Below are 25556 nucleotides of genomic sequence, written 5' to 3'. Positions count from 1 at the left end.
ACTGGACCTTGGAACTGTACAATTCATATCCTTTCAGATTTTTGTGGGGGAGCTTTTAGACCCGTGCCATCTGATTTTATTCTGAGCCTCTAAAGCAGGCTTCAGCATCACCATCATTAAATATGGATCCGGTTTGCTCATATAACAACCTTGGGCACATTTTTGCCATTCAAAACACTGACTCAGTGGGGCCTGCACAGTGGAAGGTTGTGCATGTTTATCTTGGGTTAGAACTTGAACCTCAGATAGCTCGGGTCTGTCTCCAAAGCAGTCAGAAATGGAATGTGCTGAACATGTAGTAGATTCAGATAAAGAATGAAATCCATGTAGTGGCTTCCTTATTCTTTCATTTGTATATTCTGTCTGTCTATAAGCTGATTAGATACGTATTTTCTGACTTAAAATTTTCTCTGCCTTCCCTGACGGTCAGTTGAGAAGTTTAATACATTAAAACCACCTGTTTCCACATATTGCCCTTTGTTCTCTGCAGACCGGACCGGAAGCGCAGGGATGTGTTCCGAATCGCAAACACCACCCTTTCCAGTAGGAACAAGAACACAACGGTGCCAGATCACTTCGCCAATGTGTCTGATGTGGAGGAGAGCGAGATGGAATATCCATTCTATGAGAGCAAAGTGGAGGGCCGGGAAAGGACGCTCATCTCCCACCTCCAGCCTTTTACTCTTTACCGTATTGATATTCACAGCTGCAACCATGAAGCAGAGAAACTTGGGTGCAGTGCTTCCAACTTTGTCTTTGCAAGAACCATGCCTGCAGGTACGATCTCCAGAGTTTCAAACTTTACATTTCATTTTCTGGGCAGTAACATGCATCTTAGATACTCACAGGGAGAGACAGCTTTGAAAACCAAATATAAAATAATAGGGTTTTTTAAGGATTTTTTTTTTTTTGGTGCAAAAAATACTTTTTTTTTAATGTGAGAGTTATGTAAAATGTTATCTTACTGGATCAACACCTTCTATTAGTTCATGAAGTCCAGGATCCAGCCTTGGCACTGCTCACTGCTGCAGAGGAAGGCAAATAATCCCCATTTTCTGCCCAGATAACTCTGCAAGTCTGTCGACAGGTGCAGGGAGGAGTGGAAATGGTTTCCTGAGCCCCTAGGACACCCTGAGGCAGGAGGATTGAGTATACCTTTCCTGACATCCTGTAGTCCATGGGTATTTGTTTGCAGTTTCTAATCAGTTCACTTTGGCCTGGTCACAGATGTTTGAGTTTTACTTGTGTGAGTGTTTGCCATGAAAACAAAATGTTTCCTCTGCCACAGAATGCAAGTGCACTCCTCCAATCTGGGACTGGAAACAATATTGTGTCACTTTTCATGACCAATCGCACACAACTAGCCTATCTCAAATAAGGAATACTGGGTACTCTCTCAGCTGTTTGCAATCACTGTAGTAAGGCTTGAACTTATACAGATTGCTCATCTACTGAGAAGAAAAGACCTTATTTCAGTATAAACCCATATGCAGTCATAACTCCAGATGTCTGGTTTCTTTTTGATGCAAAATGGTAGTGGTTTTGCTTTCTGGAAGGAAATGCTATCATAATCGAGAGCCAACCGTTGTCTGTACAGTCCAGAGGTATTGTTTATTTCAAGTAAGTAGGAAAACTATGAGCTCAGGGGAAAGGAAACAAACAGTCCTAAATTCTTAGCCTGTGAATTCTCAGAATTGAGGACCTTTGTGACCATGTGGGCTTTTGAACCTAGTGCATATATTGCTTGACTGGACCAGTATTCATAGTCCCCAGGCAGCCTGCTGAATAATTTCCAAAACCAAAAGCGCTGGGGATAAGGCAAAGAGCACTAATCTCTCTCCATCATAAGCTGTGACTGCACGCACTGCAGATACTGCCCCTACAGTGACAATCCAGACACTGTGACAATGGAACCCGTTTTGATCTCCGTGCAGACCCCAACCTTTGTCTGTTTTTCTGACAAGCCTCTGTGCATCTTGTGACATGAACACTATACTGCATGTACCTTTGCAGAGATGCAACACCTAATGCTGCTACTTTGGGCCTTCTACAGCCATTAGATCAGAATGACTTTCACTCACTACCATGGAGAGTACTGTGGAGGTCTGAAGAAAGAACCAGTCACTAATATACTAAGTTCTTCAGCCCGTACTTTGTATTAGATCACTTACTTACTGTGTCCTGATGTTTTTAGGCCTATTCACTGCATCATCTGTAACGGTATTATTCAAGCAAGTTTGATCTCTCCAACAAGCCTTCAAGTGCCTACTCTTTGCTCTCCAGGGATTTGAACAATATTTATTGTGCTGTTCTGGTGCCTCTGGAGTAGTTAGGAATTTTGTTTTTTGATCTCTTCACCTAGCTTCGCCCAGCAGTTGTCTCAGATTCAGACAGGCTGCAATGCTGTTTGCGTTACATCAACTCTTGTAATTATTTTGTAGAAGGAGCAGATAACATTCCAGGAACAGTAACGTGGGAAGGCAAAGAAGATAATGCCATCTATCTGAAGTGGTCAGAACCTGTAAGCCCTAATGGATTGATACTGATGTATGAAATCAAATATGGGCAGCACGGAGAGGTGAGGATTGATCAAAGACATGTTTGTTTGAGGGAGGAGGGGTTCTGTTGGAATTAATCTCACCTGTAGTTTGTCCTTTGTTTGGTCAACTCCGACCAGCAGTAGAGGGTCAGACTGAGTCAATACTTGGATGGAAGTCCCATTGAAATACCCTGGTGTGACTACAGTAGTCTTTTTTTGTTTTGTTTTGAATCGGTATTTATTGAATGGCTTAACACGGTATAAGGGTCTCAGCAACTTAAAGCTGAGGTCCTGGGCATGTGTGGTTATTGAAGCTCATGTGCTACATTTCACAAGACTCAGCATTACCTTCCAGTGCCCATGGTAAATTCATCTCCAACATTAGTAAATGTTGGTGTGCATTGTTTAAAAAAAAAAATTACTTGATTTCATTCTCTGTGAGCCCACATTTTCTAGGTGGGAAGGTGATTTTTGTTTATGTAAAGTTTGTAGAGTGCTTTGGGATCCATGTGTCTTGGAGATGCTTTATTAATGAGATCACTCATTTTAAAGAAAATAAAAAGGACCTTTAGGATTTAATACTTAAAATACAACTAAATTTTGTATTCCTCCCAAGCTATCACAAATTTCCCCCTTTTTAGTTCTCCCGTTAAGCTGAATACTTTTTAAAAAAATAAAGGTGCTTTGATTTTTAGGGTAGACTTTGATATAGTTATGAACAGATTTTAATACTAAACAGTACAGATACAGCACAGTGGTCAGTATTGATGTAACTGTTCACTATTTGCTAAAGCAAAATAAGCAAATTTGTAAGGGTGGTTATTGTATAGCAACAAGTTTTCACTTTATTTTAGTACTGCTGTTAGCAGCAGCGTTCGTCCAAGGATTTGTAGATACTGAGTCTTGCAACATATCTCTTTAGACAATTTCTAAGTATTATGCCAAATTTACAGGTGGGTGAAGATTTAAGTGACTTGTCCAGCAGCTGTGGCAGTACTCGAAATAGAAACAAGGAATCCCGACTCTCAGTCTCTATTTCTAGCCAATATGTTACAATCCTTCCCTTGTTTTATTTGCTTTTACCATTGTTGGATTCCGAATATCCTTAAATTGCACAAAGGGAGAACTGTTCTGATTTTAGTTGAAGAAACAAGTTTAAATCATGAATGTGATGCAAAGCCCAGCAAAATCTGTGACCTTATTGAGTTCCTGACAGTTACAAGTATAAAAATATTTACATGTAGTACAAGCCGTTCTTCTTCTTTCAGGAGAAACGGGAATGTGTTTCTAGACAGGAATACAGGAAGTTTGGAGGAGCCAAACTAACTCATCTAAACCCTGGAAACTATTCTGCCAGAGTTCAGGCCACCTCTCTAGCTGGAAATGGATCATGGACTGAACCAGTGTCTTTCTATGTACAACCCAAACGTAAGAGGAATTTTATAGGTTGCGTCAAACTATCTATGGTTACTAACTTACTTCCTGAGTTATCTCACTTTTTCCTGTTGTTTGCATGCATGATTGGGACTTCGAACATCCTTCCTAAGTTCTCTATATACTTCCTCAGTTGTGCATGTTTCTTTGGGAGCTGGTCAGCGTTCTCTTCATTGGAAAGTGCGTATGAATGAAAAGTACCTTTTGAGGCTAGGTCCTGTTCTGTTTTACATGTGTAAAAACGTATAAGTTAGTGTATGTACACATTAATAATAGTAAATGTTGTCCCTGTGGTATACTATTCTTTGGTGAAAATGTACTGCTAGGAATAATCATGCAGCAGTATTATGAATTGGAATCTGGAACCCATGTGGTAATATGGAATACCTATCGCATGCATTATTGTGATACAAGAAGCCGAGTTTATTTGCATGGAGCTTTGTTACAATTTCATTTTTAGCTGTTCTTTTCCTGCTATGGAACTCAAGTGGCATTTTGACAGAAGATGAACATGTTGATGCAAGAAGAGATAGTGATACTGGAAATGAAGCAATTGTTTTACACAGAAACAAATTGATAAACAAGTTCCACCTAGTGCTTTTATGGCTACCATAGACATCTCATCTTATTCTTCTACATCTGCACGTCTTATTTTTGTTTCTGCTTATTTGCAAAGCAGATACATTTATTTCCCTCAGTATAACCAGGCAAAATACCCATGTGTCCTTTTCTCCCATTTGTAATAAAACAAATTTTGATAAAATTTTGAGGTGAAATTGGAGCAACAAAATATTTGTGTGCATGCTGTCTTTATATATAGATGTGTTTATATAGATTTAAAAGGAGAAGCATGCATTAATCATTTAAAGAAGAACATCAGACCATAAACATACCTAGTCAAACCAAAACTCAATTAAACAGAATGCTGCTCTTTTACAATCTTAATGCTGTCCTCTTTCTCAGATTTCTGATTCTCTAGTCATTTATTGTTAGGGAGTCTTCCTGAAGAAGTTTCTACACTTCAGACAAACTGAATTTTCTCATTTTGCACTATGGCAATATTTTGTGTAGGCTGAGAACACTCGTGGTGCTAGAAATTCTATAGCAACGTAAGAATTTTGTTTTCTTGTCTATTTCAGCGGCAGACTATGGGAATTTCCTGCACTTGATAATTGTGCTTCCCATTGCGGTGCTGCTGGTCATTGGAGGTTTACTAATAATGCTGTACGTCTTTAACAAAAAGAGGTGAGATCTTGCATACGCTCATGAATAAAGTGAGAGGAAATGTTCATTTTGAACTCAATGCCCAAAGGGAAAGTTTGAATTTGAAACCAAAGCGGTGTTTGGAGGACCATACAGGATAGACTAAAGCAATTTTTTCTCTTATCAGGAGATGGTGTTTCAAGTTACTTACTAGCATCTGTCTGCTAAGGGAGTTGTGGAGATGCTTTTCATTACCATGCTGAGCTTGAGAGGAGAGAAAGTGGGGGAGGGATGGTCTTTTGGGGATGTATCTTCATTGGGACAATGATAGCAAAAATAGAACGGTATAGACTCTGGTTCAGCCAACAATTTGAATCACTTTGGAAACCACAAAACCTTATTCACTGGACAGATTATAGTCAATCCAAGTGAACATACTTGGTATTTCACATCTCGGTAGCCTCTTCGCAACTGTTGAACATTTTTTAATGAAGAAAAGGAAAATTTAGAATTTGCACCAATGTTTAAATAAGGTTTGGCTGTTCGTTGCATGTAGAGATTTATGTTAATCCCGTCTCCCACCTCAGATATAGAGGCACTCCTTGGACTTACGACACAATTGATTCCTGAAAATTGCGTCGTAAATTGTAACTCAGAACCGCAATCTACTCTATTGCGGGACCGAGCGTCATAAAGTCGAAACCAATTGCCGTAAGTCGAATCAGGGTGTCAATTCAGAAACGTCGTAAGTGCCGTTCGTCATAAATCGAACATCGTAAAGTCAAGGACTGCTTGTATTTACTGAAAATGCTTACTTTCACTTTACACATAGCATTTACCAAATCTCTATTTGTAGCAGATCGATAGTTTTTAGTGGCACTGTTTATTCTGGCATTATAGGTTTGCTGATTAACACCCCTCTCTCACCCAACCTTTCTCTTGTACAAACCTTGCCAGCTCATCCCAAGCCTGCTCCAGCCCAGGGAATGAAATGTTTGGTCACGTTTACAGAGCCTTGATGATAGTTTATTAATCTGCCAAAACAGGACCATAAAACAGGTTGCATGTAGCATGTTTCCTAAAATCAAGAATATCCCAAACCGACCTTATCTCCTGCCAGTTGGGAGGCATAGAGTCCCAAGACTGATCCTGAGCACAGATCTCCTGCATGGGACATCATCATATAATCAGTCCTGGGGGAAGAGCTTTTGGATACTTTTCTAAAAGATATGCTCTAGGAATCATTTTGGGGAAGTTGCATGGCCTGTGTTATATAGGGGGGGTCAGACTAGATCACAGTAGTTCCTTCTGGCCTTGGAATTTGTGTTTTACATTCACCCATAAACAGAAACATGAGAACCTAGCGCGTGACAGCCTTTCATATTCATTCTTCTCTGGTGCAGATATGGTGTAAAGAGGACTGGAACGGAACTGGGGAATGGGGCTGGGGAGGGGAGAGGTCTCCATGAAGACTCTTCAGGCCATTTTCTAAGTTGGTATGGGCCGTGTTGGCATGTGCAGGTAGAACAAGAACTCTGTTAGATTAACAAAGTCAGTTCCTCTCTCATCTTGTCCGAAAATCCCTCCACATGTAAGAAGCAACAGGACAGGTGGTGGAGCAAATAATGGAAAAACCAAGGAAGAGGAGGATTGAAAAAGTTAGTTATGTTTTTAAGAATGGAAAAAAAATACATCTAATGTTTTAACAGGAACAGTGACCGACTAGGAAATGGAGTGCTTTATGCTTCTGTGAATCCTGAGTACTTCAGTGCTTCTGATGGTAAGTGTGGCCTTGAGCTTCTGATGCTTTTATTTTAATATATTCTGTTGTGTGAGATCAGGTCAAGCCCCATTTTGAAAGATGCAGAGATATAATAGCACACAATCAACCTAAATCTCAGCTTGCTTTACCTATATTACTCACATATCGATAGTCTGTCAGTGATGTATAATGCCACCACGGTTAATAAACTGAAACAATATTCTTAAAAAGTTTTATGTCTTCTTGCAATTTGTTCATTCAGTCAAACTAGACAGAGCAGTTTCACTTTTGGATTTTCATCCGCTCGTCTAGTGTTACTGTTTGGTTGTTTTAACTGAAATGAAAAATAATTCATGAAAACCTCTTTGATAGTGGGCTGTATAAGCCTCTGATGTTTTAAAACAAACCTAAATACTAAAACTAGTTGTTATTACTCCATTATTAAACTGCGGGCCCTTGTAATTTGTAGAACAATAAGACAGTCAAAAGATGTTTCACATTTGAAGATGCATCCATGCACTTCTGTGAGCCATCAGACACTTCACGGGTGGAAATTATCTGTGGAAACAAGTCCATATGTTTAACATAGTCTAAATCCCTTCGTGTTCATACCCTGTAATATAAAGAAGGAAGGTTGTTCTCTAACTGATGAAACAATTCTTTAGTGCTAGTTTCAACTTGATTTTATATAGTTGTAACTGTTCTTAAATTCTCATCTCAAAATACGATGAGAGATTTGTATTCTGGTAGCACCTAAAAACCCCAGCTGAGATGAGGACCCCATTGTGCTAAGCCCTGTGCCATCAGACAGTAAGATATAGCCCTTGCCCCAAAGTCAGATACTGTATTGGGCTTTTAGTGCTCCCTCTGTTCCTTTTGTGGTGTACATGGCCTGCAGTTAGGGAGTGAGGACCTCATCTTTTAAATATAGGGAGAGGTTAGAAGGGGCATCATAGTGATTGCCTGTCCTGACTTTAAAATAAGTAAATAAATTGAGAAGTCCTGCTTCGGATTTAAGTTCCATTTGCTTCAAGTGAAATATTTGCAGCTGTTAAGTAGCGCAACCCCTCCAACCCCCTTGTAAGAAACCCCACCAAGATTTTCATAGTACTTGGGGGAGCCAATTTAAAAAAAAAAAAATTTCTGTAGCTCTAGGCCAGAGGTCGGCAACCTTTGGCATGTGGCCTGCCAGGGTAAGCCCCCTGGTGGGCGGGGCCAGTTTGTTTACCTGCTGTGTCCGCAGGTTCGGCCAATTGTGGCTCCCACTGGCCGTGGTCCGCCTTTCAGGCCAATAGGGGCTGCGGGAAGCAGCGCAAGCTGAGGGATGTGCTTTACAACTCATGTTTTGTATACTGAATTTGCACATGATTGTTCCCTAATCATTTTCCATTATGCAAGCACCATAGTGATGCTTCCTTTTCTCCACCACAGTCGCCATCCTTTTAAGATTTGTGTATGCTTTAGACTGGTAACAATCAAGTAATCACAATCCTAGACAGAACTGAAACTGGCCATGAAGTTGACGACCTCTGCTAAAGGTCATCTCAGGCGAGCTAGCTTGATAGTCATGATGGCAACACAAAGCACTGACGTTATTTGGGATTGTAGCTTGTTCCTTTGACTGCCAATGCTGGGGTTTCTGCAGAGAGGGAAGAATAAATCTTGAGTCTTTAGGTGCTATATAAAAACCTAAGGTAGGTAAACCGTCTGGGAAAGTACATGGAAACAATTGCATATGTAGCTAGATACATATGTTCTCATACTGTGTGCATTTTGCTACTCATAATTCATGGTTGGGGTTTTTTATCTTGAAGCTACAAGTCTTCTCCCCATTGCCACAACTATGTGCAGAATGTCATTGGCTGTTCTCTCTCACTCTAGTGTATGTTCCAGATGAGTGGGAAGTGCCCCGTGAGAAGATCACCATGTGCCGAGAGCTTGGGCAGGGCTCCTTTGGAATGGTTTACGAGGGAATAGCTAAGGGAGTGGTGAAGGATGAGCCAGAAACTAGAGTGGCCATCAAAACTGTCAATGAGTCTGCAAGCATGCGTGAACGGATAGAGTTCTTAAACGAGGCCTCAGTCATGAAGGAATTCAATTGTCATCATGTGGTAAGCTGCTTAAAATTGAGCATATCTTCCCTTAACGTAACTATAGTTACTGGCATGATGGTTTCAGGTGCCAGGCTTGATTGACTCCATGATACCAAGAGTCAAGATCTCCTTAAGGCAGCATGCTAAAGGAAAGTGCTTCCTCATCACATGGCTCTCACAGTGTGCGTCATAACGTGTTAATAGGGATGGCCACTGCCACAGAGTTAGGATCGAAATCTTTTCGAAACTCTTCCCAAGATTTGTGGGTGTTAGTTCCAGACTGGGGCCACTCCTGGTTAATTAGCGGGCTTCTAATTGGTTAATAATTTCCCCAGTAATAATTAGCATATCTGCTGGGTAATCCTAACTTTTCCCTTTCAGGTGCGGCTGCTTGGAGTCGTCTCTCAAGGCCAACCAACACTGGTTATCATGGAGCTCATGACACGCGGGGATCTCAAGAGTTATCTGAGATCTCTGCGGCCGGACACAGAGGTAAGGGTGTGGGTTGGGTTTTTTCTCTCCACTTGCAAGAAAAGGCAATGAGTTCAACACACCAAACTTGCCCATGCTGTCAGCCTCCTGCCTTGTTTGGAGCAGCTGTCCTTGTCAGTAGTTTCTGATGTAAACCTTCCTCACCAAGACTGGCCAAGTTACTTGTACTGGCTTGTACTTGTACTGGCTTGGCACAGCTGCTAAGCCTCAGTGGTCTGTGCTTTCGTATGCAATACCCCTGGCTTTCTCATACGTAGGTTAGCAGGTTTCTGCAGACCTTTTTGTATGTCTCATATTTATCATATCTTCTTTCCTCCACCTCATTTATTTTATAGGTTGTGGGTCTGTCTTGGTTAAATTACACATTATTTAAAAAGAGACCATTGCTGAAATCCAGGACTAGCTCCAGTTCACTCCTCGTGTTAAAGCCAACTGGTATCTTCATTGTGTCCCATAATTTCCCTCATTCTTTTTTCTTTTTAATCTGTGAACTAAGTGTGATGCATAATTTTACTTGCCCTGCTGGCAGCTAACCTTCATTACTAGCTATAATAGGAGCCCAGTAACTGAGCAATCAGCTTCATCACTTCATTGCTGTCTTTTCTGGGGTGTTCATGCCCAGGGCTCTTCAGAACTTTCTCTGAGTTCCAGCTACTCTTTGCTCACTCCTGTGTGTCCGACCCGTGCATCTAAGGAGTTAAATACTTATACAGAATGAAATTTATCTTCTTTCTTGCAATTATCTTTTTTTCTCTTTGAGCTCTTTTAATGAAACTCCAGCTGTTCTGTGATCTGCTGCTCCTTATGCCAAAAGAGCTTTTTTCACAGGAATAGTAGAATGTGTACAATAGCACACTTAAGTCCCACCTCTGTGTCACTAAATGCCTGTTTTTCAGGTTTGAATTAAGTTTACTTGCCTAATCTAACTCTTGATAAAGCTGCAGAACAGTACAATTTTTAAAAAAATGCACGAGCAGGGTAATTGCTCTTGGATGAAGCCTTACATGCTGCCCGTTTGTTTTTGACATAAATTATGAATGAGCACTTTGCAATAAACACTAATATTTAGTCATGCTCATGTTTAATATTCAGCCCTGTCAGTCTAATAGATAAAATCACTCACCTACATTACAGGATCCGAAAGGCTAGGAAAGAACGTTAGAGGTCACTTCCTGCTCAAATTAAGGTTGGCCATGTATAAAATGTGCTCGCCTCAATTTCACAATGCAGCATTTGTGATGTAAATAATTTACAGCAACAGAGAGCAAGCACCTGGTTTGTGTCAACGAAACTTAGGTGTAAAATGAAGGGCATTTTATGAAACAAAAGGCGGGTTCTTTAAAAACACTGTTCTGTACCCCATCATTCAATGGGAATATGGATTACATGAGGATTGGGCTAGCTTCTGAGCACTGAGACCAAGGCTTTTTTATCAAGGTACAGGTCCTGGGTCATATTGAAGAGCTTATCAAGAGCAAAAGTAACGAAATTCAGTAGACTTTGGAGACAGGGAGCAGTGATGATATAAACAAGAGAATGACCGAAAAGGAGTATTGCCTAGTCTGTTTTTCTCTTCTGCATGCTGATTTATTGTTTCCTCCAACCTTGAAAAATGATTGCTGTGAGCGGGAGGTGCTGAGACAGAGAAGGGAAGTTGCTGATCCACAGGGCTGCTGGCAGGTGGGAAGCACTGGTGGAAGGGTGAAGGGGAGCTGATGGAGGGGATACCGGCCCACCCTCCTTCCAAGCCCCCACAGCCAAACAACACTGTAATCAACTTTAAATTAGTATGTTTCTCTGATAGGTCAGCAATGAAACGACGTTAACCAGGATGACATTAAGTGAGGAGTTAATGTATCTTACAGTGCTTCTCATACTTAACTAATTGTTCTGGAGAGATGCAGTGGATTGACTCCTTCCTGATGTACTGCCACAAATTCTTGAGCCACTGATTTCTCCACACAGTCATGGCCCTTCCACAGAGGGTTCCAGCTTACATTGGCCCTTGCTGTCAGTAGGGTATAATAATTGCATACCTTCAGATGGATTAATTTTTCCAGGTTTCCTTAGATCCATCCCTATAGGTCCTTTGCTGTGAGATCCATTCCATTTAGGAATTGGGGAATTTGGAAGGGTTCCTAGAGAGGGAGTGGAGAGACTCATAATAATAAACATGTGACACACATTTTGAACAATCATAATAAACCCAAACACCATCAACTATAGATAAGTATCATTAACATCCCCCCCCACCCACCCACCCACGCACACAGTGAAAGTTTAGTGATTTGATCTGCTCAGGAGTCCTGCCTTCTACTTTCCTGCTCAACCCACTATCCAACACTGCTTATCTTGTAGCTGGAGGTATAAGTCTCAGTCATATTTGCACTGGCAGATGTTAAACCATAGTATGATGTTCTGAGGTATATGCAGCCATCTCAAATGTTGCCCTCCAGCATAGTACAGCTAATAGCTATGGTAGGAAAAGCTGCATATACCTTTTGTTGATGATCATGAGCAAATCTATTTTATGAAAATTATCTGAACAGCTTTTTTCCCCCTTTTGCAGGAATATATAAGTAATTCAAGAGGCGTCACGTCAGGAGAAATAATTAACAGTATCTTTTAACATTTTCTGTTTTGTTTATGCTGATAGTAGTGCTCTCAGTATAGAATTGTGAAGTAATGCAAGAAGGTTATTTCTTAAAACTTTTAGGAAAACTTGAATAGCAAAAATGACCCGTTTAAAGCAAAACTTGTTTCTGTTCCCCAAAATGGAATGTGCTGCTATACAGGAGCTAATTGTAACCAAGCTTTATGTGGGTGGAGAGAGAAGACATGATTTTCCCACTAAGCAGATGCTATGGTCTTCGTAGTCATAAGTTTTTCTTCAGACTGGTCCTGGTGTCGTCTCAGACTGACTTCTGATGATCTGATTAAGAAATGCATGTTCCCTCCACCTCACACTTCTACCTACTTATTCTTGCTCAGAATAACTCAGGCCAGTCTCCTCCAACTCTGAAGAAGATGATTCAGATGGCAGGAGAGATTGCTGACGGCATGGCATACCTCAACGCCAACAAATTTGTGCACAGGGATCTCGCTGCAAGGAACTGCATGGTGGCTGAAGACTTCACTGTAAAAATTGGAGGTGCTTTTTCTTTTTTTTTCTCCCCCTTAAAGTCAGATGAAATGGGCGTATAATCCTACGGTTAGCATTGAAAAAGGCACCTTAATTTCCTTAAATTGTTACTAAGCCAAGTATTTGATTCTGGGGGATGAATATGTTCCACCTGAGGACTCACTTAAATGTGCTTATAGTTAAGTCCATCTGAGTTTTCACTATCAGGGATTTGGTCCAAATTCAACACTTACCTACTTGAGCTTTCTGGGAAGGAACAGCATAGTCTTTCATGAGCTCTGAACTGGAAGATATGAAAGGAAATTGAATTAGCTTTTGGGGGAAGAAGGAGTTTATTTCCAAAAAATAAAAACCAGTTGAAGTCATGAGATAAAAGTGGTTTGATAAAAAGTGCAAGTTTCTTCTTGGATTTTTAGGGGGAAAAGAATCAGAATTCATGATACAAAGAGCCCAGCTTGTCATCATGTAGATATATTGAAAAAATAATTTTGCTTATTTTGTCTTGAGTGTGAATTTGTGCTGAACGTGATAAACTGAAGGCACTGGCCAGAGCTGTCCCTAGAGTAGGCAGGAACTGTTCTTGCTCTTCTATTGAGCTGTGCAATGCTAGCCCTGACTCTACAGTATTCCAAGAACTCCTATAAACGCAATCACTGAAACCTACTCATGACCCAGTTCTGTTCCCAGAGAAATCGATGGGAAGATTCCTGTTGGTTTCAGTGAGAGTGAGACCAAACCCTGGGAGACCAGGGGTGTGTGTGTGTGTAAGTAAACCATTATGCTCACAAATCACAAATACTTTGTGTTGAAGCAGTGATTCTTGGTTGGGCAGGTTCTTTGGGACATGTTAATTATCCTGGCCTCTAGAGAGACACGTTTTATTCCCTTACCTTCCAGATTTTGGCATGACCAGAGATATCTACGAGACAGATTACTATCGGAAAGGAGGGAAAGGTTTGCTTCCTGTGCGTTGGATGTCCCCAGAGTCACTGAAGGATGGAGTCTTCACAACACATTCAGACGTCTGGTAACAAAACAGGGGCTTTTAAAAACAGTTTGATACTCTTCTAGCCTCCATCAGATTTTTATCGATAAAAGCAAGCACCTAAGGTCTACTAAGTCGTCAAAGGCTCTGCTTTTCCCCCGCCTATTTTACTGACCACGAGTCACTCGGTTTATGCCGTCCCCATTGCAAATTGTCCATCCAAAACCCTTTATCCCATATTCTGTTCTCAGATGCATGTTCCCATTAAAAGGTGTCTGCCTGAGACTGAAGGTATAATCGGAGATTGGAGAGGATATGTGCTTCCTTCAGGGATAGGGAATCAACCACTCACATCAGAAATCTGTGGTCTGCTGACTACACTTACCCAGAAAAGAAACTTGGTCATTTCCAGTCCTCCTTCTCTGAGAAAAGCATTGAAAGGTGTCAAATATACACTCTGATTCTTTGACCTGATTCTTATCAAATTCTGTGTACATAACTCTGTTTTCTTACTTAGGAAGTACAGATGCTAAAATGCACTGACCTATTCTTTGGAATCATCTGTTATGTATTTTCCCCTTTAGTTTTTGCATACCATTTCACTTCAATACTACAAGATCCTTTAAAGAAAAAAAATTGCATAATAATAGAGTTAATAATAGAGCTGTACAGGGGAAATCAAAATATGCCTTTAAGGAAAAAAAAAAATACTTTGGGAAGAACTTTTTTTTTTTTCTTCTCAAAGGTTTGATGATAGGTGCCCAGCTTCTGAAAGTAAATGGAGGGCTTGGCAAGAGCTTAATATATACTGGCAAACCTACGTTTCTAAGTCTTTCTTGTTTTCTCTGCCTTCCTAGCAAGAGGTTTTACAGCTGGTATGTTACAGAATTGGCAGTTGATTGCCTCCAAATGTCTAGAAGTTGGTAGAAAAATTATTTAAGTAGTAAACTATATGGTTTTTAAACAGCTTGGACGTTTTGCAGTCAGTGGATTGCAGTTCTACACAGCATCAGCTTTGAGTGAAAGTTTTATCATTGAAGTTATGACAAAGGAAAGCAAGAGGCGGCTTTTTTTTTTTTTTTGACGTAGTTCATAACTTCTTTATAAAGCTGCTAACCCTTCAACCTATGAAAATGTGTGTTGCTTAGAAATGACACAGACTGATTCCAGCCAAATCCTCTAACTAGTGTAGGGAAAAGCAATCACAGTAGAAGTTAAATTTGCCATTTTAGCCACGTGCTGCTGTTGTACATGCAGTAATAGATGCATTACTATAGCACCTTTTATTACAACTTAGGTACATAAATAGCACCACTGAAAACAGCCTCCTCTGGGTAGAGGATGACAACCAGCTAACCTGACAAAGGAGTGGATTGCTAGCTTACTCTTATTACACACAAAAACGGTATTTTGGGACCAGTGAAGGCCTCACAGAGTAGACAGAACTTCAGTTTAATATATTATCCATAAAACCTAAACACACTAAACCATCTGGAATTGAGCTGGTCTAGATTGAAGAGCAGAACAACACGATTTTGACCCATTCTTATTGCCGATCAGTTTCTAAATCCACCAGTGGTTCTCAGCTGTCACTTACATCAAGGACGGACTATAGTTCATCAGTTCTTACACCTTGGTAAATAAATGATCCAGCTCATTCCACTTGCTTAGCTTTTCTCTTTAAAACTACCACTTAAACTGCATATTGCTTGAACAAAACCCAAATGACAGACAAAAATTCTAGACAGGGCATGAATTTAATCGTCAGAAGTAAATTAGTGCTCCAATACATGCAAACTGGCGAGGTGTGCGTTCATGTGTTATCTTACTGCCACGTATCGGTGTCCTTAGAAATACCACTTTAGAAAGTTTTATGAGGGGCTTAAAATACAGCCACTTCTGCCATTTAAACATCAGTGGCACAAAACAAGTGTGTGATTTTTTACCACAGCAGTGTTGTGAGGAGCAGAGGAAGAATAGGCATCACTGTAGAGCTATATAATCCATTACTCAATCCAAAGCAAGGTTAAACAAACACTACTTCACTTCAACAGTGGCACAGCCATGTAATCCCAAAACATAGGTATCTTAGCAGCAGCTGCAAAAGAAGGGGTGGAGGGGGAAAGCAAATCACCAAAGACGAGGCTGGAAAAGACCAGCCTTAAAAAAAGATTATTTCTTTGGCATAACAGACTTCTGCTTGTAAAAATAGAAATTGTCATTTCCATGGTACCATACTACGGCTCTTACAAGAGGAACTTTAGAGCTTAGAAATAGTCAGACGTGGTGTTTATGTGAGTGAGCATATTTCAGAGTGCATAGCTTCCAATTCCAGAAGCATTGAGAAATAGATCTTTGCTTCCTTGGAAAGAATTTTTGGGAGCTGATTACGTATACTTTTCTGTAACTCCCTATTCAGTGTAAAAATTATAACACTCACCCAGAGAAAGAAATGACCTTTGGGGAATAGTTTGTCACCGTTGGGCACCACATTTCAAGAAGGATCTGGACGAACTGGAGAAAGTCCAGAGAAGAACAACAAAAATGATTAAAGGTCTAGAAAACATGATCTATGAGGGCAAGCTGAAAAAAATGGGTTTGTTTAGTCCAGAGAAGAGAAGACTGATTGGGGATATAACAGTTTTCAAGTATATAAAAAGTTGTTACAAAGAGGAGAGAGACAAATTATTCTCCTTAACCTTTGAGGAGAGGACAAGAAGCAATGGGCGGTTTAGGTAGGACATTAGGAAAAACTAAAACTTCTAAAATATTTCCTTTGGGATTATTTAATGTCTAATGCTAGAAACAACGTAAATGTTTTTGTAAATCCTCCTTTGCAGGTGTAATAGTCAAGGTATGAAGAAATGGTTAAATATGGGGAATATAGTGGTGTTTGTCTGTATACACAATGTGTATCCATAGACGAGTATATTTCATACCCGCGCATTCAATCACACATATCCAAAATAATTCAATTCAACAGATTTAAACTTTTGAACATCTCAGAAGCATTGAAGCCCAACTTATCACTGTCATGAAATACTCAGTGTCTTGTTATTTGATCTGCTTGTGAGTATAACAGCCATTCCAGTCTGTTTTAAATAACAGAGAGAGCAGACCAGATGCTATACATTAAAGACCTCTCCTTTTCAGTGTTCAGGCTTTGAAGTTGCTTCATGAAAACGATATTGTTTGGCTATTTTTTTTGTGGGTATTTTTCTTGCTTCCAAAAAAATGAAAATACTGAGACTGTATTTCTGTGTTTCTGGTAGTATATTGTGACATCAGGTTCCACATTCTTAGATGCCATTGTTAGAAGCCAAATGTCAAAATGAGAAAACTGCAAATGGCCAGACATCAGGATTTATAAGCTGTCAGGCGAAATGGCAAACTGTAAAAGTGTGTCTGGAGGGTTTGAAGGGCGAGGGTTTAGTTTGGTAATTCACTTTGTTATTGTTCTTAAAGACTGAGGAATGAGGTAACTAGGGAAGACTTTTTGTTGGGCTGCAAGGAAAGGGCCAAGATCTTAAAATTAATGCAGTACCTTTTGGGATCCAGAGCCACAAAGTGTCTTTCTGTATGATAGGTCTTTTCTATGTACAATTTCTGTTAGGTCTGCTAAACTATTTTAAAGGAGCAATGCAGGTTTGTTCCTTGCAATGTAATTGCTAGTGCTGTAGTAGCACTCAGGAAATAAACTCAGTAGCCTCTTTCCTGTGGCTATCGGAATAGCAGTAAGGCACCAAGAAGTGGAGCAGAGATTTTTTTTGGTTTGTTTTGTTCCAAGTGTAACGGCATAGTTGCAAAACCCTTCAGTCATTTCTGGTTTAAACGAGAACCCATTTTAGGTAGAGTGGATAACCTGAGATGTAAAACCACTTTACCATAACCGCCTAATAATATTGAACTCCTGTTTTCACAACACAAACCTTACTACTAGCCCACACATCCTTGCTTCCCTATAGCAAGTTGGGCTGGATGCAGTAGTGGTGAAAACAAGGATCTGATTTTGAAAGCATAGAATTGTTCTTCTTTGCTGCTCAACAGTGTGTAAATGAGATGACGCTTCTGTCCTGTAGAGATTGTTGATACTATTGTCCATCTTGATCTCATGTTAGTTTACTAAACAGACATTTAAAGAATTTCTGAAGGCATATGAGGGCAATAAAAATGTTAAATTTTATCTTTAATTACATGAAGGAGCTGCTTAGTTCTGTGTAAGATTGTTACGGAAAAGAAACGTAAAATTTTTCACAAGTGCTTCTAAATCATAACTATACTTGTCTCTATTACCTAATGAACAGCTCACACTACTAGATCAACACCTTTCTCCTACTGTCCTTTTGCAGATCTGTAGATAGGTTCCCTGTATCTTGCAAAATGACAGTCGAGCTTTCCAAGATGGTTTAAATGTTGTAAATCGATCTTTGTAGCGCAGTGTTGGCTCTTGGTGCAAGAGGCCTGGAAAGATTTTGCATCCTATATGATTAAACAGGCCCAGGCATCTTCCCCACATCTACTCTAAGCAAGCAAGTTACATTGGTTGCTGTCATGTCTCAGATATGTCTTGATGTTTGCATTGCGTCTGTAAGTTGGCACGTGGGAGAACCTAAAGCAGAGTTACAAAAGGGGAAACCAGTATTAACCAAAAAGTATTTCTGTGCCACAAGCAGGTTTTTATATGGAGAACAAACCATATGGCATTTGCAGGCTTAGCAGCATACATTTTAATAGGTAGCCATGTAATGGCTGAAATGGGAAAAAGTCAGGGTTCTTTTACTGTTCAATGTTTCTGTTGTTGAAGCATGTCAGACAAAATGAAAGGGAAAAAGCAGCTGCCTTCAGAGGAGGGCTAAGCTCCTACATGCTTGTCTTCCTGAGCTCTCTTTCTTCCCCATTTGCCAGAAGTACCTGAATATAAGAGAGAAGAAATGTCCTGATTTGTTTTGGGGTTTGTTTGTTTTCGTGTCAAGGTGTAACTCACCATTTCAGTGGCCTTTCAGGCTCAGCCTGATCTGTCACCACAGCAGTTTTATATTCAAGTGTAATTGTTATGCTAAAAGAGTTAAGGTTCTTTTTATAAAGAGTTTAGTGAAGGGTTGTCTGCTGGACAGCCCTGGACACACACATCCTCTACACACCAGAAACGAGACATGAGCAGCAATAGTGCATGTCTCTTCACTGCTGTCTCCTCTACACCCCCTCCCACAAATGCACCTCTCATCTGAACTTGGAAGGTGCACCAGTGGAGATGAGAACGGAGTCCATTTTCCTTGCCATTTCCCCACTTGGCACTTACGCTGACAAAGTAGCTAGACTGCTAGTTAGAGTCAAGAACAGTGATGGCTTTTGTTGACACGGAGCCAAGACAGAGCCCACCAAACTCATTAACATTGAGCAACCAAGTAGCTATCTGATGTCAACAGCTGTCGGTCACTACCAACTCAGACTTATAGCAAAACAAATGTTTTCTTAACATGTTATCAGTATCTTGAGCAGTCAAGTTGGTGGAGGTTTTGAAGAAAACACCCCGCCATATTCTAAACCAAAATCTTGCTTGTTTGCGTAACGCTTTTTAAGTCGTAATTGTTTTCCAGGTCCTTTGGTGTTGTCCTTTGGGAAATTGCAACATTAGCAGAGCAGCCATACCAAGGCATGTCCAATGAGCAAGTTCTTCGCTTCGTGATGGAGGGAGGCTTATTGGAGAAACCAGACAACTGTCCTGATATGCTGTAAGTATCGCCTGTCATCTTTATTTTTCACTTTGAGCTAGATTTGATGTCCTCTTTAAACTGTGATGCTCAGTTACCAAGGTAAATCCAACTCTCATTGTAGTGGAACATTGATACATAGATAATGTTCTAATGAGAGTGTTAAATAAAATAAGTATGGGCTTGAGTCTGGTGGCAGTTGGGAGACACGTTCATACTCTTGTGAGCTGATGGGATTGTTTTTAATTCATTGATGTTGTGGTGTAACTATTGGAAGCGTCCGCAGTCCTTCTTGAAGCATGGGCTCCATCTTACTCATGGATCAGCCTCGCTCTGACCTCTGCTGTTCATTGGTTATGTAACTTCCATTCTCCTCTCTCTTCTCCCATGTAAATCCAAATAAGCAACTAAAAAGGCAGTATGAAGGATTGTTCTAGCAGTGCTAGTTTTTATTTGAACTGACCCTGTAAACTGAACATGTGCCTTAAAATAACTTGGCTAGTAGCAAGAATCCCACATTAGCTAAAGTTAGGTTCTCAAATAAGCAGCTAAAGCTCTTGTTTTCTATATCCAAGGAAATATAAATTGTGTAAAATAAATGTTTCTGTTTGCGGAGTTTATCCCAGTAGTCTTTCTTAAACCTTTCTATTTGATTTAAAATAATGTGATTGGATATCAAAAGAGAAAAGCAAGAGTTTGGGACAGCTGAAATAATTTATGAATTACCCTTTGGAATCCAAGCTTTCCAATTAGGCATGCAGATAAAATAATGCAATGATTCTTCTTCCTGGAGCAGCTTGGACCCATTACCCAGTTGATAGCACTCATTGCATTGAGGTCAACATTTTCTCCTCCCTTTACAATTTCCTTTCCTATAAGGTTAAAGAGAGAGAAATGTCCAAATAGCTTTCTTCAGTTCTATTATCAGCATTTAATCAAGTCTCATTGCACCATTGCTTCTACAGCTATAACAGGCTTCAGCCTTTCGCTTTACATTGTTAACATACTTCTGCTGGGTTTTGTGTACAGTAGTTTCAGTTGTTCAGTCTTTTACTACTTTGATATGCTTCCCAAACTAGCTTTCTGGAAGGAAATGCTGTGTCTTGCAGTTACTGAAATTTGTTGGAGGCCTACAGAAGGGATGCAATCACTTACGGGCATCAGCTGCTTGAGATTCTTAGGAAAAGAGCCTCTGGCTAGAGGACTTGCTTTGGTTTCAGATGACAGTCAGTGTTTTGTTGTTGGAGGAGGATGGGCCGTGGGCAAGGGGAGGAGGAGGCCTGACTGCCATCTGACGCCCCCATCTCACATTCTTTCCCTTCCATGATTCTGTGGAGAATTCCTGGCAGTCAGATGGCTTTGAAATTATGCTTGACATTATGGGAATTATACAGCAGGGGCTGGGCATGTAGAGAGACCTAGGTAAGGTGATCTTGTTTCAGGCAGCAGTAGGAAAGCAAATTGTACAATGGGAATGAATTTGGCAAGGGATTTAGCATTGGAAATTCCGCATTAATCTGGCATATGGATATAAATTATAGAACCATAGGGCTGGAAGGGACCATAAGAAGTTATCTATTCTATCCCCCTGAACAATGAGAAACTCTCTCTCTCCCATCCCTTCCCCCGGCCCCGCCCAACTGTCACTTCCTCTCCCCCAGGGAGGAGAGGGAAAGTAGAATCTATCCTGGCAGGGAAAGACAGGTAAATGATGCCTCATAGATTGGATTGTGCATAAAATGCCTCTGCATCTTCTAAAATGCAGGAAATTAAAAGTGCTTTTAACTTTTGAAACTTCAGGGGCCTGCCCCACTCTCCCTCACAGCCTGCACTGTTTTCACATTCAACGGACTCCTCAGTCTGGTCAAATCCACATGAAAGCCCCAGAAATGTGCCCTAACCCAGCTCCACACGCAGACATTTGCTTGGCTGTCAGTGAGCGTATTTGGAGTTGGTAACTCCTTGCTGAGCCGTTTCTTCACATGTCCCCTCCCCCTTGCCCACGCTGCAGCCCATCAACGCGAGATGTAGATGTACCGTAAAACAGTATCACCAAACAATGTCCCATGACCACAGACAGGGCTAATGAGTGACGAGGAAGGAGAGTGCAATGGTACATCGGCCCTGAGGTCAGAGGGGCTCCCAAAATGTGTATAACATCTGTTTAAATAAAGTGAAACGGGAGAGGATGGGGTGCAAGTGAATACGATGTACTGGGGCCCCACATATCTCTCGACAAGCCTGATCGCAACCCCTCCAATTAGTGAGCTGCTCTTTCTATATCACCATGGGTACATATAGTGGAATGGTCAGTATGCAGAGATTTCTCTTCCCCCACCTTTAGTCCTCCCTGTATATCAGGAGTTCTCAAACTGGAGGTCATGAGGTTATTAGGTGGGGGGAGTCGCGAGATGTCCACTCCACCCCCACGCCCTGCTTCGCTTGCAGCATTTATAATAGTGTTAAATATAAAAGTGTTTTTCCTCTATAAGGGGAGCTGCACTCAGAAGCTTGTTGTGTGAAAGGGGTCACCAATACAAATGTTTGAGAACCACTGCTGTATATCCTGTTTCTGGTCATCAACGGGTATGTCAGGAAGAAGAAAATCCTTGGAAAGTACATTTTTGTGCATTGTACTGAGGCACAGATGGCCCTGGGATTCAGTACCAGTCTCATTGCAGATCCTCAGTTTATGCAAGGCAATTGTTGGCAAGCATTCTGTGAAGACCCATATCGAATGCGGGAAGTTCCTTTTTAGGTGGAGGGGGATAGGTGTGGTGATCTTTTCCTCTCTGGTTTGACCCTTAAGACTGTACGGTTTTTCTTTCAAAGCATTGTGTTCCCTGGCACGTCTGCCCCACTGGGAATTGTCGTAGAGTGCAGTTACCACAGAGATGCATCAACCTTAATTTCGTCTGCCTGTAGATGGAAGATATTTTAATATTCAATTCAAGGGGTCCAGGAAGCTAAGTCAGTCTGCTGCAGGAAAGTCAGTACACTTCTTGCGCTCAGCACAGTGTACATGGCAAGGCCAGAAGGAGAGCTAGGAATCAGGCATTATAAACGTATCACAAGATGCACCTTTGTAGCCATGGGGCCTCCTTCTCCAAATTTGCATGTCTTGAAAGCAGCTAAAATAAAATGGGGTGTGGTTGATGTCTGAGGAGGCAGCCTACGTGTTTACCCTTTGGGCACAGTGTAGTACAAAGGCTCCCGCAAAAGGATGGAGGGGGGTAAAATGCTACACAGGAAAACCCACCTTAATAATAATCTATAACATTAACTATCCAGATTGCGCGCGCTCTCTCTCTCACTCTCACACACACACACACACACACGTGTTCCATCTTGGGTGAATGTTATGCTTGTTTGTTGATATGCTTTGCTACCCTCTAGCAATAGAGAGACATTAACTTCTACATCAGTATTTCCCAAACATGGGATGCCGCTTGTATAGGGAAAGCCCCTCTCGGGCTAGGCGGGTTTGTTTACCTGCTGCGTCTACAAGTCGGGCCGATCGTGGCTCCCACTGGCTGCGGTTCGCTGCTCCCAAGTGGCGTCCCAAGTTTGGGAAACACTGACCTAGGAGATGTGTTGCTGCTTTTCCTCCTTTTGCCACCTAAGTAGCATCTTATATACTGCACTTGTAATAACAGCATGCTGCGCGTCACACTGCGACTGTACATCAAGGAGTTTTGTTACTGTTAAAGCTCATAGACAGCATGTTCCCACTGGGATTTTAACAGTTAGTTTAGTTGAGGTGGGAGAATTCTGTGTTTGAAGCAAGACTGCTTTGAATGCTGGCTTCCCTCATCTGTAGCTTTGATTACCAGCCAGTTTAAACCGTTCTGATTTTTGCTTTCTGTGGTTACGGCTCATTTTAGAGCCAGAATCTACCGCTTGCACCACTTAAGACAAATACAGAGGGTCATTTCTGCTTTTTAGAGGATGTAGTGGGCAGTGGGATAGTAACAGCCCTTACTCTTCATTCTAAGTTCCTAGTTGTCATCAGACCCAGTCATAAGGCATTAACTCTGATGCATATTACAAACATATATTGAGTTAATTATGGTCTCTGTTAGTCGCTCAAAATATTTAAAAGGAATACGGCTTTTCTAGCAATTTATCTATTTAATGCCCCAGTGCAGAGAGCACAATGACTTTTACTGCATTTTTGTGTAAGCAGAAAGTGGAAAATTCATTTCAAGGACACTCAATATTCTGCTGCTTGGTGATTGCTGTAACTTCCCAGGCCCAGCTTGCCATCCCTCAGAAACTTAGGTATTTAAAATAAAAAGAGTTTTATGAGTTCTTCCAATTGTCTACTGGAAAGTTTTCTTGTTGAGATAGTGTAAACAAGGCCTCCAATCCCACAGAGTAAAAAAACAAAAAGGAAAAAAAAAACTTCCTTTTATGGGAAGCACTCTTAAGGTTTTTAATTCTGGACTGGCTTAAAAGAAACATCACATGTTCTTGTTTGTGCTGATGTCACATGCATTACTTCACTGCTTGTGGTATCTCCTTAGCATTGCCCCTAGGCCGCAGGGCTCTGAGCCAGTGAATATCCAGTGTTCTTGGCCCCAGCTGATGCTTCTATTCAGGGCTATAGCAGTCAGCTGGAGAGTAAACAGCAATGAAGTAACAGAAATGGTTTTTATATATTTGTGTGTCTGTGTGTGCATTGTGTGTGTGTCACAGACTTTCTCTTCTTTTGTAGGGGAGGGGAAGACACATTTTTATAGGTTGACTTCAATCTAAATATAAAAAGGTTTTCAAAATTAAAAAATTTATATTTGTATATGTATGTTGTGATGCAGCGGCTAGCAGCTTACGTGATTTTTTTCATGCTACAGATTGTTTCGCAAGATTACTTTTAAGTCTTTGCATTAAAGGGATATAATCAGGTAGTTGATTTTTGTTCTCGATAATATCAAGTTGTGCCCATCCTAGTATTAATAGAAATATGTTTGTAGCTAAAAGAAACATTTCAGTGAAGATGATTTTTGTTTGGATTTAAACATTTACCCCAAGCTGTTTGCAACCCAAACATGGCAGCATAGTATCTAGCTCAGAGGTGAACAAACTACAGTCCACGGGCCACATCCGGCCCGCGGGACTGTCCTGCCTGGCCTCTCCCTCCCCCCGCAGCCTCAGTGCGTTGCGCCGTTAGTGCTCTGGCTCGCCGCTCTGGCCAGGCAGCACGCCGTTTTGGCTGGCTCCGGCATGGTAAGGGGGCGGGGAGTCTCAGGGGGCAGTCAGTGGACAGGCAGGATGGGGCAGTTGGATGGGGCGGAGTCAGGGGGCGGGGGTTGGATAGGCGTGGGAGTCCCAGGAGGTAGGGGTGTGGCTAGGGGTCAGGGCAGTCAGGGAGTATCGGCGGGTTGGATAGGGAGTGGGGTCCCTGCGGGGGCGGTTAGGGGCGGGGGGGTCCCAGGAGGGGATGGTCAGGGTACAAGGAGCGGGGAGGTTGGATGGGTTGGGGGTTCTGAGGGCGGGCAGTCAGGGAGTGGGACATGGCAGGGGGCGGATAGGGGGTGAGGGCCAAGCTGTTTGGGGAGGCACAGCCTTCCCTACCTGGCCCTCCATACAGTTTTGCAACCCCAGTGTGGCCCTCGGGCCAAAACGTTTGCCCACCCTGAGCTAGCTTATCTGGTTTTTTTCTCCATAGTATCAGTGCCTCCTGCAAGTAAAAATAACAATAATTCTGTCTGTCTCTCCCTTGCTGACAAGAAGCAGATTTACTGGGTGTTGATTTTGTTTCTTTTTGGAAGTACATACCCATGACTATGAGGGTGGTATTGCAGAAAACCGTGGGTGAAGAGATGAGTGAGTGCATGAGAACAAGAAAGTGAAACTAGCTAGTCTGCTTTCCTTGCATGCGGAATATACTGCAAAAAATAAACAGAGTAAATAGTGAAAAGTAAATTGGATATTGAAAATTGTTTACTTGGGGTTAATTTGAGTTACTGGGGTATTGAGGATTATAGTATCTTTAAGTCACCTTTGTACTGTCCCAATCTTGGGATGTTCTGGAGACCAGAGGACATCCTAGCATAATTTTGACAAACCTAGGGCCCTTCTAAATTATGGAGCTTCCCTGGGATTTCCTACAGGCCACAGCACTGCCTGGAATCTCCACAGTACTGTTATCTGTGGTCACATCTCAATATACGCTCCCACCTCCAGCATGTTTCT

General features: G+C 41.4%; 1 protein-coding gene across 2 annotated transcripts in view; it reads left to right on the top strand.

Annotated features, from left to right (window-relative positions):
* IGF1R (insulin like growth factor 1 receptor) overlaps nt 1-25556 on the top strand; it is a 272795-nt gene that overhangs the window by 243746 nt on the left and 3493 nt on the right. For both annotated transcript variants that reach the window (XM_050967131.1, XM_050967132.1), the window contains 10 exons: nt 491-777; nt 2442-2578; nt 3808-3967; nt 5113-5218; nt 6886-6956; nt 8820-9049; nt 9413-9523; nt 12515-12674; nt 13563-13692; nt 19248-19382. In XM_050967131.1, coding sequence (XP_050823088.1) covers nt 491-777; nt 2442-2578; nt 3808-3967; nt 5113-5218; nt 6886-6956; nt 8820-9049; nt 9413-9523; nt 12515-12674; nt 13563-13692; nt 19248-19382 — 1527 coding nt within the window. The remainder of the gene's footprint in view (nt 1-490; nt 778-2441; nt 2579-3807; nt 3968-5112; nt 5219-6885; nt 6957-8819; nt 9050-9412; nt 9524-12514; nt 12675-13562; nt 13693-19247; nt 19383-25556) is intronic.

Source organism: Gopherus flavomarginatus, chromosome 9, assembly GCF_025201925.1.
Source record: "Gopherus flavomarginatus isolate rGopFla2 chromosome 9, rGopFla2.mat.asm, whole genome shotgun sequence".
NCBI classification, from domain to species: domain Eukaryota; kingdom Metazoa; phylum Chordata; order Testudines; family Testudinidae; genus Gopherus; species Gopherus flavomarginatus.
Note: the sequence above shows the minus strand (reverse complement) of the source record. Positions and strands in the feature narration are given on the sequence as shown.